Source organism: Zonotrichia leucophrys, chromosome 4, assembly GCF_028769735.1.
Source record: "Zonotrichia leucophrys gambelii isolate GWCS_2022_RI chromosome 4, RI_Zleu_2.0, whole genome shotgun sequence".
Lineage (NCBI taxonomy): Eukaryota > Metazoa > Chordata > Aves > Passeriformes > Passerellidae > Zonotrichia > Zonotrichia leucophrys.
This window is the reverse complement of record NC_088173.1, coordinates 23,864,407-23,879,904: the sequence shown is the minus strand read 5'-3', so window position 1 is coordinate 23,879,904 and position 15,498 is coordinate 23,864,407. Positions and strand designations below refer to the sequence as shown.

General features: G+C 38.0%; 1 protein-coding gene across 1 annotated transcript; it reads left to right on the top strand.

Moving 5' to 3' along the window:
• The first annotated feature begins 1,035 nt into the window (after positions 1–1,035).
• On the top strand, positions 1,036–15,069 carry RBM46 (RNA binding motif protein 46). Its single transcript, XM_064712250.1, has 6 exons — positions 1,036–1,173; positions 3,396–3,557; positions 7,157–7,624; positions 8,796–9,578; positions 12,193–12,252; positions 13,629–15,069. Exons 1-6 carry the CDS (start codon positions 1,143–1,145, stop codon positions 13,652–13,654), a joined length of 1,530 nt encoding a protein of 509 aa, XP_064568320.1. The 5' UTR covers positions 1,036–1,142; the 3' UTR covers positions 13,655–15,069.
• Positions 15,070–15,498: the final 429 nt, after the last annotated feature.

Here is a 15,498-nt window from a genome sequence, read left to right as displayed (position 1 = left end):
TAGGGGAAAGAGGCCACAACATTATGATAACAACTTGAAGAACTTGCAAGCTAATCCCACAAACCATATTAACCCTGGTACATTTGATGTGTGCCCTGCTACGTGAGCCCTAAAGAGTTGTGATGGGAGTTCAAGAGCAGGGCCAGAACTGCAGGGCCTCCAACCCAACTGGCTTGGAGCGGCTGCAGGTTTTGTGAGGCTCATGGGGCTCATTTCCAAGAGACTGAAACATTACTGAGCCAACAGGGATTGCAACCAGACATGTCTTCTCCCAGGCAACCGGAGACAGGACGAGAGAATGCAGCCTCAAGCTGCACCCAGGGGAGATTTAGGTTGGATATTAGGAAGGATTTCCTCACAGAAGGGATCAAACATTGGAATGGAATAAAATGTCCAGGGAGGTCATCAACACGCTGCCTGTGCAAGACAGGATGCAGCACTTAGTGCCACAGTCAAGTGGACATGATGGTGCTGGTTCATAGGCTAGATGTGGCTTTTCCAGAGGTCTTTTCCAAGGCTAGATTTGGCTTTTCCAGAGGTCTCTTTCTTTTTTAATTCAGTGATACTTCACTTTGGTATTAATTATCAACACGGATGTGAACAAGACTAAACACTCCCTAAAGAACGAGTGCATGCCAGATCACATCCTAAAGGCCCAAATATGCCACTTCGGAGTAGATAAAATCCTCAGGACACAAAAAAAGATATACCAGCTAGGTACTGAAAACGTTAAGGGCGCGCTCACGACCCGGCCCCCATTTGCCATGGAGCGGGAATGGCACGCCGGGCCGTGAGGCGGCGCCGCGTGCCCGCCCTGAGGGCGGGAGCTGCGCGCGCCGTCCCAACGGCTCCAGCGGCGGCTGCGGCGCGCGCGCGGGGGACACACCACCCCCCTCTTCGCCCAACCGTCGCCCGCTTTAAAGAGCTCTCGCGTGCCGGGCACGTTTGCCCCAATACTATTGGCTGGCGCCGCCTGTCAATTGTGTCCGTGCCCGCCCTCCGCGCCCGCTGATTGGCCGGACGGGTTGAGAGCGAGGGAAACCCCATGCGTGCCCGCGGGGCCGGGCGCATGAGGCGGTGACAGCGCCGGCAGCCGGGCAGCGCTCTGTGGCGTTCGGCTCCCGACGGGACAGCGGGGAGTCATGCCCTGGCCTCGTCTGCCTGGCGATAGTGGTGGGTTCGGGTCCTTGCCGTGCCGTGGGGAAAGGCGGAGGCAGCGTGATGAGGGTGAAGCGGTGTAGAGAAAGTGCGAGTCGGCGGGAGTAGCGCAGAGAGATTCCGGGGGGGGATTGTGGGGTGTGCGTGTGTGTTTTGAGTTTATTGTCTTCCGTTAGTGTCCCACATGCAGCCGTGCCTCCTCGCGTCCTTGGCGTTTGTGCCCCAGGCGTGCCCGAGGTTGGTTTGCTTCTTTATGGGCCTCTTGCTGCTCCTCAGGGCCGCTTGGCTCCTTTGAGCTCCCGCCGTGCTGCCCTTGCACATAACGACGACAAAGGGAAAATCAGTAAATCAGTTTGCCTCCCCCTCGCTCCGGCTTCGTTGTCATCTCCATACCTTGTTAGGCCTGAAGCTGCCGAAAGATTTCCTAATTACGGAATCACTGTGCAGCTTGTAGGCTGTGAAACACAGTAAGTGTAATTCACTTGCTGAAAGGAGATGGGACACTGTTTTTTGCTTGAGCTTGTGGGGGATTTTTAAATTTTTTTTTTTTTTTTTTTTTTTTTGTGCTCTACCCTGCTGCTTTCTGGAATCTACTTTTGATGAAGCCAGGAGTTTTGTTAAAAATTTGGCTTTTTTAGTGCCCTGTGACAGATACAATTTAAACTTCTTGAGAGTGGTTACTTGCTTGGATTCCTTCCCCGAAGTGAATACTAGCTTGATGAAAAGACAAAAAATTATATCCCTACCAAAAGTATTTTTTTCCTAGGGTGGGAAAAATAACTGTTAACACTGTTCTAATTGAAGGATTTGTGAGGTCTGTCGTGTGAAGGCTGTTATGAAAAAATCCACTTAAAAGTAATGACATTGATTTAAAGCATATTTGAAATGTTAAAGCTGGGGCATGAGGGGGAGAATAAGCTGCAGCCCCACCTCAATAGTAATATCATTGCATAACATCCATAAATGTAGTAGGGGAACAGACACTTCATCACTCTATAAATTTTGTCTACAATATATTTAAAAACTTCAGTTTTGTTGAGCAAGTAGTAGTGGGTTGTTAAAAAATGTCTGTGTGAGCTTTAAGCTATTTTTAATTTTTTTTCTTATAAAATCTAAACTGCTGATATCTCAGGACATTGTCTTTTGGAGCCTGAGCCTGCAGATAAAGAAAGCTGAAAGTGTAAGGGGCACTGAAGAACAGACAGTGGAACCTTTATTTTTCTGGTGATGATTTTTTGGGCAGCATTTCTCGAGAAGTGGCATAGCCCTTGGAAATTGCATTTGAACAAAGGGTTGACGTGATGAAAAAGATTGCTTGCCTAACCAGACCTTAGGGCAGACAATTTTGGGAAAAGAGTAAATAAGAAGTTAAAAGAGGCAATGAAAGAAACATCTGACTTGAGATTTTTTTATTGGCTTGACTAGTAAAATTAGTAATTGCCAAGTGGTGTGATTGTTTTCATCACTTGGGTGACAGAAACCTAAAGCTGTTGGGTGGGATCTTGGCATACCAGAGAAATTGGAGATAGGGCAGCAGCAACCATATTGATAAGGTTTAGTTTTTGAAATTGTGAAAATGGATAAAGCCATGAAAACAGGGATCCCAGAGTCAGGATTATTTCAAATCTTTAGTTTTGCCAGACTGTTCTGCCTAGTTTTATTTTATATTGGTATTAACAGAATTATTTATGTTCATGAGTTCTTTTACTTCTTTATAGTGACTTGGCATGGATTTGAGGCGTTCCTCCAGTGTATCAATACTAAAATACAATTTTGAAATAGTTGGCATTCTTGTAATAAGAATTCTTATAATAAGAAACTGGAACTTGTCACCTCGAGTAGCTTTTTGGTCCCTTACACAACTGTGATGACAGATTTTATAAAAGAATTCATTCTTCTACTTGAAGGGCAGCGTTCTTAAAAATAGTTGTGCTACTGATGTTGTGCTAGCTGTGATAGCACTTAAGAGAGTTTGAGCACAGATCGTGTAATAATCGATTACATGACATATTTCTGTAGCTGGGTAAAGTTCCAGATTATCCCAGCTACAGAACAAAGATCTGAGAGCAAGTACCCAGGAGATAGTGGCTGGGTGTAGGATTGAAGCTGCATGCTAAACAAAGTTACAGTGAGTAGGCAAGTATAGCATGAGCGGTTTTCTGTATTTTGGTAGCTTCTGTATGCACATAACCACTTAGCATTTGCTGAATTGGAATATTTGTGCTGTTCTGTTGAAGCTGTTGCAGATATGCATGAGGAGAGTAAAGCTGCAGCAAATGGATGCGGCAAGATCCGAAGCGGTGCTCAAAATGGGGCAGCTTTACTTGCCCTGATGGAGAAGACTGGATACAGCATGGTTCAGCAAAATGGGCAAAGAAAATTTGGTGGTCCTCCACCAGGTAAGCACTTCTTTTGAGACTGAAAATTGGTGGAGCCTCATGTTGTGTGTCTTGACAGTGACCAGTGGGAGAAGCTTAAGGAAGCAGTCTAAGAAACCCAACACGTATGGGAAGGGTCCTGGTGTGTTTTACAATTTTCAACAATTTAAGATCTCTTGAGCTAGACTGTGTGGAACATTTGCTTTTGTTGGACTTAAAAATCACACCTTTAAAACTACCTTAAATTGGCAGGTAGCACAACAGATGTGGAGTTCACAAAGCCAAGTGTGTTCCATATGACTGAGAACATGCTTTGAAACATTTAGGGACATAGAAGGGAAAAGCAAGTTGTTGACAGAGGCCTAACCTACTTATTGTCCTCTCTTACACCTCACCACTTGCATTGGCCAAAGCAGTTTTTTTTTTTTAAACTTTTGTTCTCTGACAGAGCACCAGTGAAGATTAACTCATTTTGTTTCAGAGATGACAATAAAATATTTCTTTTATTTTGAATAATTTTTCCAGTGTTGCTGATATCAGCAGTGTACAAGAATTTTGTTACTAAGCCGGGTTGTATGATATGGAATACAATAACTCTTCTTTCTGAATCAGATTATGCACTTAGATAAGCAGAAAGAAGGAAAATTTTTGTGCTGCTCTTTCAGTTCATTCTCACTTGTGGTCTTTATAAGTTATGCTCATAAGCATGGATTTTATTTACTCATTGCTGTATGGAGTTTAAGTTAGAGCTGCATTAAAATTGGAAATTAATTCAAAATTATTTCTCTGGGTTTTTCTGTTTTACATTTTGTCTGTACTTTTACTAAGCCCATATAAAATAGCAAAAGAAAGCCCTGTGAAACTCTTTTGAAAATGGCACTGGAAAAAGAACTGCAGGACACCACTAACTTCAGCCTGTTCTTAAATTATTATACATCTTCTACTTAATAATGTCTTTTAATTAGAGCATTAGACAGTATTAAGTGTGTTTGTTTAGCAAAGTTAATTTTATTAATATAGTCTGAAACTAGATGGGTTTGAGAAGGTACCTCTTCCATCAATCATTGACATTAGGCTTATATAGGCATATATATTTTCTTCAAATCTTCATGTATTTTCATAGGACATTGAAAATGCATTTTTTTAAGTGCACAATTACTCTGAGTTACTATAAATGGCTGTGGGCCAGGTGAGGCTTAGATGTTTGAGATGGCTTGTAGGAAATGGCAGTATCTTTATAAATGAAGGGTTTCAGTATGAATTTTCCTTGTTTAAGATGTGATTTCTATAAGCTTCTGTTGCTGTCAAAGTATAGTCTCCCTATCAGCTCTGTTCTCAGCAGATGTGGCTGAAAATTGCCCTAAAAATTTGCAGGTTTTTACCTGATACAGTTCTTTTTTAGTGTATGCCACTTGAAAAATGTATCTGTACAGTGTTTAAAAAAAAAAAGCTGAAAGTGAATTTTCATAGTTGTATGTCTGCTGCCATCTAAGCAGTGGACCCAGTGATGTCACTAGGCATGTGAGTCATTAGAATTACGTGGAAGTTTAAGATGACATGGACACCAACAGTAGGAGGATTATGTCTAATGTTGATTGAGCTGCTGCAAAAATAGGAGTCCCATTTTCTGTTGTCCAGCAACGAATCAAGTACCTGGTCAAGGAAGCTCTGTCAGCTACTTGTGGGAATGCTTTTGACTGACTTTCCATGTGTGCTCTGCTAAGTACATGTCCCTCATGGCAAATGTGGCACAGACCAGTTTTTTAAGTCAGGAGTCAGAGGCTAATTCCAGTTGGCAGTAATGTGCTGTACTGCTGGGTTAGTATGCAGCTTGAAAATGAAAGGGGGATTTTTGTGTGGTAAGTGGCTTTTGCTTATTGAGAATCACTATTCAATCAGTTACTGGGCTGAGAAGGATGGTAAAAGTTTATCTAGTTAATAAATAAATAAAGATTGTTATTTAATTTCATTACTCCTGCACAGTTTTTGCTCTACTGAGGTGTGCAGTTGCCATTGTCATGGAGCTCCTAAATGGTGTACAGTTGTTTTTTTGTTTTTATGTGGGAAGGGACTGGCACAATGTAAGTGATGGCAGTACTGGCCTGCAGATGGTGTTAGCTGCCATGTCCAGTCAGACCTCAGCTCAGGTGGTCAGAGATATTTATAAAGGTGAAAATGATAAAAGTCTGGAATGCTGTGTGGAACAGAGCCAGGCTTTATCCTAGGTAGGTCGTGGCAATGTGACTCCAAAATGCATGTCAATTCTGATGCCTTGGGAGCCTCCCTGTGTGCCATGTAGTTCTTTCTGTGCAGTTTATAGATGAAACATGATTTTGTGAGAAGGCAAAAATCTTTCAATTCTGTTAATTTTTTTCAAAAGTAAATTACAGACTCTCTGACAATACATTAAGGAAAAAGTGTTAATTACAAAATAATCTAAATATGAATTTTTTCTGAACTTCAAACCAAAGTACATTATTTAATTATCTTCTTGTCTTAACTTGTCAAGAGTAATTATTTTTTCACCTTGCCTCATTATGCTTGTCATTTCACACTAGTATAGTTTTTTCTACCATCTTTGGACTCCTTGCTTTTTCCTGTAGAAAACCTTTCTTGTCAAACTTTTAGAAAAAGCTTTTAGTCATGATTTGAGTGTCTGCCTTTGAACCTTCTACCGGAGTTGTTTGTCTAATTTACAAAAAGAAACAAAGCCAAACAAACTTTTAAAATTTTTTATTATTTTTTTGGGAAAATGGAGTGCTGTATTTGAAGACCGTAGCTCCATAGTATTAAATGCATAAATACACCTTTACATTATCTCTTGAACATATCTTTCAGTATATATGGCAGAGATATGAAAGAATATTTAAATGTCCTTGGCTTAAGGAGAGAAGCACAGATGTTCTGCAGCTTTTGGGTGTCAACCAGAGACTGACTTGTTCTGTGGAAATTTTTTTTTGCTTCTTTTTTTCCTATCATCCACTACTGCCTGTGAAAACTCTGGTCTGTTTCTAGAGTAAAAGTGTTCCATATTTTTGGCTGTTGTAGAAAGTTTGGCTCTGTATCCTGCTTTTCTTAGGGAGTCTCATTTTATTGGATGAATGAAGGTGGGAGAAAAATGGAGTTTTTGAATGATGTCAAGGAAGAAAAAAAAGTGCTGCAATGGGGACCTTAGTAAAATTTATAAAAATATGGGGCAAGAAGTGGAGAGAAACATTTTATAACTTTAAAGCATTGTAGTAGAAAATAAAACTGAAGTTCTTACCTAGGTATCTTTCTTAGGTATATCAGTTTTATTAATATCTGAAATAAAAGTGTAAGTGGCATAAAATTATTGAAATAGAGACTCTTGGTAAACCTGTCAGTGTTTTTGATAAACATGTTCAGTGTGTTGTCATACAGATTACATTGGAAAAAAGCCTAGAAGATGGAATTTAAAGAAATGCAAACTTTAGGTTTCTCGCATTTTTAAAAATTTAAACATAAAATAAATAAGATGTAATAGAATGTGCTGAGAATTTTTTCTACTGAGACCAAAAATAAATAACTCCCACATTCAAAGTGGATATGGGGGAAATGTGCATTTGTACTAAGGCTGCTGTTGGACAATTTATTTTAAGGTTGGGAAGGTCCTCCACCACCTCGTGGCTGTGAAGTTTTTGTGGGTAAGATTCCGCGTGATATGTATGAAGATGAACTGGTGCCTGTTTTTGAGAGAGCCGGGAAGATCTACGAGCTCAGACTGATGATGGAGTTCAGCGGGGAGAACCGAGGCTATGCGTTTGTCATGTACACCACTAAGGAGGAAGCCCAGCTGGCCATCAAGATTCTTAACAATTATGAAATTCGTCCAGGGAAGTTCATCGGTGTCTGCGTAAGCTTGGACAACTGCAGACTGTTTATTGGAGCAATCCCTAAAGATAAGAAGAAAGAAGAAATACTGAATGAAATGAAAAAAGTTACAGAAGGAGTGGTGGATGTCATTGTTTATCCAAATGCCACCGACAAAACTAAAAATCGTGGCTTTGCCTTTGTAGAATATGAATCTCACAGAGCAGCTGCAATGGCTAGAAGACGACTAATCCCAGGTAAATCTGTTTGTGATTAAACTGAGTTTTTATGGAGAGTAACTATTTCCATACTGGGGGGGATGATGAGATGGTGGATCATATCTGTTTTCTATTCTGTAAGGTGTTTTGAGAGTTACAAAACTGCAGTATTGCCTTTTGGCTAAGGATGAATTTATTTTTTATGTTTTGTAGTTGTGGGGTTTTTTAAGCTTTTTTTTAAAGAAGCTGTAATTTAGGTAGTTCTGACAATTAAAAAATAGACATCAGTTTAATATAATTTAGGTGTTTATGCCAGTATGTATTTGCATGGGCACACATTCGGTTTTCATTTACATGCACAAGGCTCTGCATTCAAATTCTCTTAAAAGTGAGCTCAGAAAGGATAATGCCTTGAATGTGCCTCGTATTTTCTGTGGGTTGTCATGAGTAATGTTATTTTCATCACTATGGAATACATGAATGTTTCATATTTTAAAAAAAGGTCTTTAATATTTTACTAGAAAATAATTTTGAAAGAAAAAGAAAATAAATATTCAAAAGTATATACAATATACAGAATATAAAATATATAATAAGTATCAATATAATACTTGTAATAATATGGAATATATTCAACATGTAATTGGTATGTTTAATATATCTATATATCTGCAAAGTGATGGGTGAAATACCTCCAGATCACTGAATGGAGAAATAAACCACTATGATACACGAAATGATGGGTTGACATGAGTAACAAAGCAAATTTGGTTTTGTTTTTTTTTCTTTTAGTTTGGGTTCTGGCATCTGCTGCAACATAGAGTAAGGGTTGTGCTGAAGCTGTACATTTACATTACCATTTCCAGGTGTTGCCCATGCTTTTTGAGGTGGTAGTATTATTGAAGAGGCTGTGTTCAGTAGCTTTTTAAATCCGCTACTTTTGGTCTCCTTTTGTGTGTCTCTATGCGCATGTCACAAAGTCTTTGTTTTGACAGCTTATGGTGTTTAATGAACCCAAAGTAACAGAGCACTTGGCATTTTTGCAGAGTCTCATTTACTTTAACAATTTCAGATAAATTTAGTAGATATAGGCAACAAAACCCAGTTTCTAGTGGTATGCATCATGTTTTCTTTTTGTGGAGATAGGTGATAAGAATAATTCTGCTTTCCTTTGCATGTTTCTTATTTATGTAATGCTTCTTTGCTGTAGGAACATTCCAGCCCTGGGGTCATACTATTCAAGTAGACTGGGCAGATCCTGAGAAAGTAGTTGATGAAGAAACTATGCAGAGAGTCAAAGTCTTGTATGTAAGAAATCTAATGATATCTACTACAGAGGACAAGATCAAAGCTGAATTCAACAAGTTCAAGCCAGGAGTAGTTGAACGTGTGAAGAAGTTGAGGGACTATGCTTTTGTTCATTTTTTCCACCGTGAAGATGCAGTTGCTGCTATGTCTATAATGAATGGAAAGTGCATTGATGGAGCTAGCATTGAGGTAACACTGGCAAAGCCAGTTAACAAAGAAAGTTCTTGGAAGCAGCATTTTAATGGTCAGATAAGTCCCAGCTCTGAAAACCTCTTAGGGTTTCCTAACAAAGAAGATGGTACTCAAAAATCCTTGGGGAAACCAGCAAGTCTTTCAGTTCGTCTGAATGGTCAGCACAGTCCAAGCCCTCCTGAAGTTGAAAGAAGTACATATCCCATTTTTCCAGGAATAAAGCTTACTCCAATTAGCATGTATTCTTTAAAGCTGAGTCACTTCAGTTCTGCAGTAATGCATCTGGATTATTTTTGCCATAAAAATAGCTGGGCACCACCAGAATATTGCTTGTATTCAACCACAAGTCAGGATGGGAAAATACTCTTGGTGTACAAGGTGCTTATTTCTAGTATTGCAGACGATTCCCAGAGTTATTTCATGCCAGAAAAACTCTGTACAACAGTAGAAGATGCAAAGGAATTGGCAGCACAGTTCACACTTTTACATCTAGGTAAGCATAAATATTTTTGATTATATATGAAGAACTGGAGCTAGAAAAGTTACTTTTAAATGGTTCTTGGCATACATATCTTGGTGCACATGTGTGTTTTGTATAAAGTAGTTTGCAGAATGCTTGGTTTTGTGTCAGTTGAGTCTGGACCATTAGATGAGAGCACTGAGAAAACACTCAAAGTATGTAAACAGTCCAATGCCAGGGTAATTTTTGCTTACATTCATCTACTGGAATGATGTATAAGGAAGAATTGGATGACATATAAGTAACTTAGGTTTAAGGTCATCTGTGAGATGATTACAGTGCTGAAAATTTTTTTGAAAGTCTGTGTTCTAGCATCTTCATTTATATGTGTTGCATTTTTAAAAAATCAGAATGCAACTACTAGAAAAGGAAAGATTTTCTATTATAAAATTGGGCAGGGGGGTGGGATTTTTTTTTCTTTGGTTGGGTTTTTTCCCTCACCTGTTCTAATTTTGGTGAATTGTAAGAGTGATTGCAGTACACTGTTAAAATAGTGTTACCATTCTTCTCTTCCTAATACTGCTACTTAACACTTGTCCTTCAGGTCTCTTGAGATGTACGTAGGCTGTGGTGAGGTTTCTCCTTTGCTCCTTTGGATGAGTTCACAGCAGACTTATTTCAGGCTTGGCTGTGATGCCTTTTTTTTGCAATGCATGACTAAAATGTAAACAAGATTTTTCTTCTTGCTTACATTCTTTCTTCTCTTTGGGTTTGGATTTGGTGTGGCCAAAAGGTCTTAGAGGAAGAAGAAGCTCTGAAGCGCAAAGCCTTATACATTGTGTCCACTTCAGCAGCACTTGGTTTACATTATTGGGACACCTCTAGAAGGTGATTCTTTCAGATGGACAAAGTGATTTTGAATAATAAATGACTAAGTATCTGTGTCAGGTTTTGTACATACAGCATTTGACTAGTTGAGTGTCTGTTTCCATATTTTTCTAGCTTGGAAAATTAGGGCCACATCTTTATAACCCATGTAATCCTAAACACAAGATAAAAAGGGTACTAAACAAAAAATAGTGATGTGAGGCTCTTCTTAAAAGAAGAATAAGGACAGTTGCAGGTTTTGTTCTTGACCATATGTACCTGCCCAGTTTGCTTCTTTCATTACCTAAAGTTATTTTCTCTCCGGTACTTCTGTGGGAAAGAATCAAGGGAACAATTAAAGTTAGATTAGGAGTGATTATTCACAGCTGTGGGCAAATCCTGATGGAGGCCATTTAAAAAAATGAAGAAAGTATGTGTTGAGATTTTTATCTGCTCAGTTATAATTACAAATTATAACTGTAGGGAAAATGTTTTAAAGTGGATTTAAATTAATAGAATTCTAAAGCTTTTTAGCATTTGATTGTGCCATACAATCACAGTTAATGTGAATTTGTATTTAGCAGAATTCCCAAATACCAGGTTTGCTTTTAACAGCTGTCTGCCTAATGGCCTAGTGCTAGTAGTGCTGTCATGTTATCTTTGAATAACACTTTTTCTTTTTCTTTTGATGGCCTCTGTGCATTCTGGTTTGTGAGGATTTGGGCCTGCAAAGAGTATGCAGAGCCCTGATTCGAAGCAAATGTGTACAAAGCTGACTTTTGAAAGATACACATCTTTCATGTTGATTAAAAAAAATTTTGATTTGGCATTGTTATGATGCTGAAACATAGCCTTAGGGAGTCTAAAAGTACAATTTCCTTTCCCAATCTAATCTAAAGAAGTTGTCTCTGTTCCAGTTCAATATATATTCTGTGTTGAAAGAATATCTGCAGGTAAAGATGATTTGCTAGATGTGAGAGTCCTTCTTCTCCTGGAAATGTTGAATGATGCTGCTGATGGATGTGTGGGTTGTGGTTTTTCTTTGGGGTTTGGGGCTTTTGTCTGGGGTGGGTTTTTTGATAACTAGCAGTGATTTGAGAAAAGTCTAGATGTGTTTCTTGGAAGCAATTTACTATAAACATGAGTGTACAAAGATGATATAGGGGTTAATTCTTTTTGGTAAGTAACTTCTCTTACAGGAGCCTAATTTTTTGGCCACTTAATTTTTGATGATGTGTACAGGAGGTTGGGTTTTGCTGTTACTTTTCTTTTTAAAGAATATAGCTGTTCTAAGGTAAGTAAATGAGAAAGGGCTGCTTTGATTAATAATCTCAAGGCATTCTGGCTTTTTAAAATTTTTCTTCTTGTGGGATGTATTTCTGTATTTCCTTTCACACATTACAGAATACTGGAGTTTTACCAAGTATTATATAGTACTGGTACACGGCAGACCTGAGCAGACAGCACTACAACAACTAACCACTTGGTGTCGCCTGAATATTTTGAAAAAGATAGTTTTTAGAAAACATGATTGTTCCCTGACAGCAGAAAACTGTGCTGTCAGGGAACAGTCAACAGCCACAAATGGTAGGATGTTTGAAAAGAATACAGAAGTTGCAGGCTTTGTTTAATACAGATAATAAGTGGTAATTCATGGTTTGGAGGTTTTTTGTGATCTTTAGAAAAGCTCAGAATGTAGTATAAGAAGTTTTTTAACAGTATGAATTTAGAAGTCTGAATTATTTATCAGATGACTTACACATAATGGTTTTTCTTACAGCCCCTGAGCAAGCATATATAACATTGCTGTCCCTGAATGCAGCATGGTGGGATAGTAAAGGTGAGTAAACCTCAGGATTGTTCATTGTGGCTTTTTACCCTCTGAGAGACATGGTCTTAGCTGCACTGTTTGTTAGAGAAGTTGTACTTTCCTCACAGACACAGCTCTAAAGTGGCTTGTAGAGAGTCTCTGTTGCTTTTTCCAAAGGAGACCATACCTCTCCTATACCTGCTGATGGATCACGCAGTCTGATGTTCTTGTTGGTTGTGCAGCACAAAGAAGGCTATGGCTTTTATTCCTAAAATGACTCTTGAGTTATTTTTTCAGTCATTTCTTAATTATTTGCCTTTCCAGCTTGGGTTTAAATTTATGAACAAAAGTGGTACATAAACTTATGTACATAAACTGTACATAAGTTTATGTTCAAAAGTGGTACACAGTTTCATGTAAAAGAGACTATTGTCTCCTCTGACTTTTTTTTGAATATGCTATTGTGGATGAATTTAAGTATGTATAACTGTCACTTCTGAGACGTCCCTCTTTTTTTTTTTTGGAGTGCTGTGAGAATGGTTTTTGAAAGCTTACAAGGCAGTTTGAAAATGGCATTAAATCCATTTAATGTGGATTAATGGATGTGTGTTAACTTTACTGCTGGAAGTTTCTAATCCCAGGCACACAAAACATTTCCCAAAGGTTCAGTTATTTTTCGGCTGCTGCTAGCGGGCAGGGAAGACAGATTTTGGAAATCTTGGTCTGTGTAAGAGAACTTGGAAAAGAATAAGTTAGACAGACACAACAATGTTGGACTGACTTTATCTGTGAAATAACTTCCCTGCCTTCCGTAGAGTCAGTCACTTCAAACCAGGATATAATTAACATGTTCTCTTCTACTCCACTGATGATCACAGTGAATTTGGGGTTTGTCTGTGCAGAGTACATCAGGCAGAACTTGGTGCTTAGCTGAGTGCAGACTCTGATCTAAATATGGTAAATATGCAATATGAATGACAGCTGCTATGGCATGTATAATGTATGTAGCTAATATAGCTCAGAACAATGACCTAATCTGCACTTGTCTGCATTAATATTTTGCACTCAGTGAAGGTGAAACAAAGGGTTATTAGTTTAGTTCACTTAAAAGTGTGCGTGTGTGTGTATATGGGGAGAAAATGCATTCACTACTGAAGAATGGGGTCTCTTAAAACTATAAAGCTCTCAGGAAAAAAAACCCTATGAGTGTTTGACTAAACAGTTTCTTAATTATTTTGAGTTAGTGTTAGTGCTGTAGAGGAAAGGGAAGAGCACAGGATTGGTATAAGACTCTGAATGCTTTCATTGTACCTTTATCTTAACTATTAAGTCCATCTTGAAACTGATAATGCAATATGTTTGCTGAAATCAAAGTCACTTTCCCCCCCTCCCCTCTCTTTCCACAGCCAACTGTACACCCTACTTGGTTTGAATATCCCTGAAGAAGAGGAGTTTGGAATTTATTGCTTTGGATCTTGTAATGAAAAGAAAAAGAACACCCCACTGATACATAATTACTGGAAATTCACATTCCATGTTTATTGATGAATAATTCTTCAAAGCATGTGTATTAAGCATTTCAATTTAAAGATTAGTGAAATTGAATGTTAAATTGTTTTGGTTAGTTTGATTAAATTTGGGTTTTGAAATATAATTTGTTTAAAAGATTTTTATTACCTGTAATAGCCTATACAGCAGTAATTTATATTTAGTGTTGAAACAATTTGCCACAATTCCTATTCTTGTATTTTCACACAGAACTTTTTCAGCTTCTATTGTATGTAATAAATCTTAAGCAAATCTTAAAAAATCCCACCAACAAAACAATGAACACCATTCTAGCAATCATAAACCTGCATGAGACTTAAACACCATCTGCAAGTTTGCTTCCATTAACTTGATGCAAAATTTGATAGGAAGAACATGTCTAATAAAATTTTTGCATCTGCTCTAGCAGTACATTGATGGAAAACTGGTATTTGAAGGACTTTACATGACTGTACCATCAGGCTACATTGCTGTAGTCGTAGCACTAAGGTTCAATACCTTATTTAATTCTTGGAGACAAAAACAGGCAAAAAAAAATCTTGACAGATAGAGATTACATGTGCTTTTATGTACAGCTCACTAGGTTGTGTTTCCTGTTGTTAGCACCTCCCTGTTGGGACAAACGTGTGCTTTCATATTCATAAAGGCCTTGCTTTGATCCAGGCTGTCCCTTGAAACCAGCACCTGTGCTTGCCTGTGGTAGCCATGTGGAACAGCAGCTTGCTCACTTTCTAATCAGGCCGTGTTCTTCTTAAAAAACCTTGTTCAGCATTAAACTGAAAATAGTTTTTGATTTTTAAAATCAGATATATGTAATTCATTTTGAGTGAGCCATCTTTATTTTTATTGTGACTATTTGGCATTTCTCAGTCAAATGCTTTATTTATTGAATGACAAAATAAACCAACCTTTTTTTTAACCTTCTTAACAATCTGAAACTAATACTATAGACCATTCTTATTTTTGGAATTTTATACCTAGTTTCAGTTCATTGACAAGGAATGGACCAGGTGGTTAAAATGTCTAAGGGCCTCACCTCTGCAAGTATTGTTTGTGAGCTGTTGTATCTGAAAATTGTTTGTCAGAAAGGAATATTATGTAGACAGAAAACAATGCAATGGAAAGATTTCAAGTTGAATAATTTTTCTTAAAAGCAATCAACTGTTGTGGTCCACTATGTATTTTGGTTCAGTGTATTTCATCACCATATTAAATTGTCCTTTTTGCTGTTAATTTAGATGCAGTTACAGCAGTTTCATTTCATTTGCATTTGATATTAGCTACCTAATAATTCTTTTACATGTTGCAATTTCTAATGTTGAAATAATGTGTTTGACTTCTGTATGCGAATTAACATTTATATTAAATTTATGCTGTTCATACTTGGTGTGTGTAAAAGAAAAATAAATTATTATTTTACACATGGTACTTTCACAAACTTACTTTGCAGGATTCACTTTGCTTTCTGTAATAACAACCTTTGGCCAGAGCTCCAGTGCTTTTCTGAACAAAAGAAAGGATGATTAAGGGGCTGAGTGAGGACTTAAAAAAGAAAAGTAATTATTGGAAGGCAAGTTAGTTGATTAGCTTTTATCGCGTGTGAACGTTGTTAAAAGGTTAGGATTTCCTAAAAAACTCATGAGGAAAGGCAACAGGGAACTTGTTTAATCCATGTTTAAAATCGAGTGGTTCCTAAGGCCAAGAGAAAAATCAGTTTGAGATAGAATT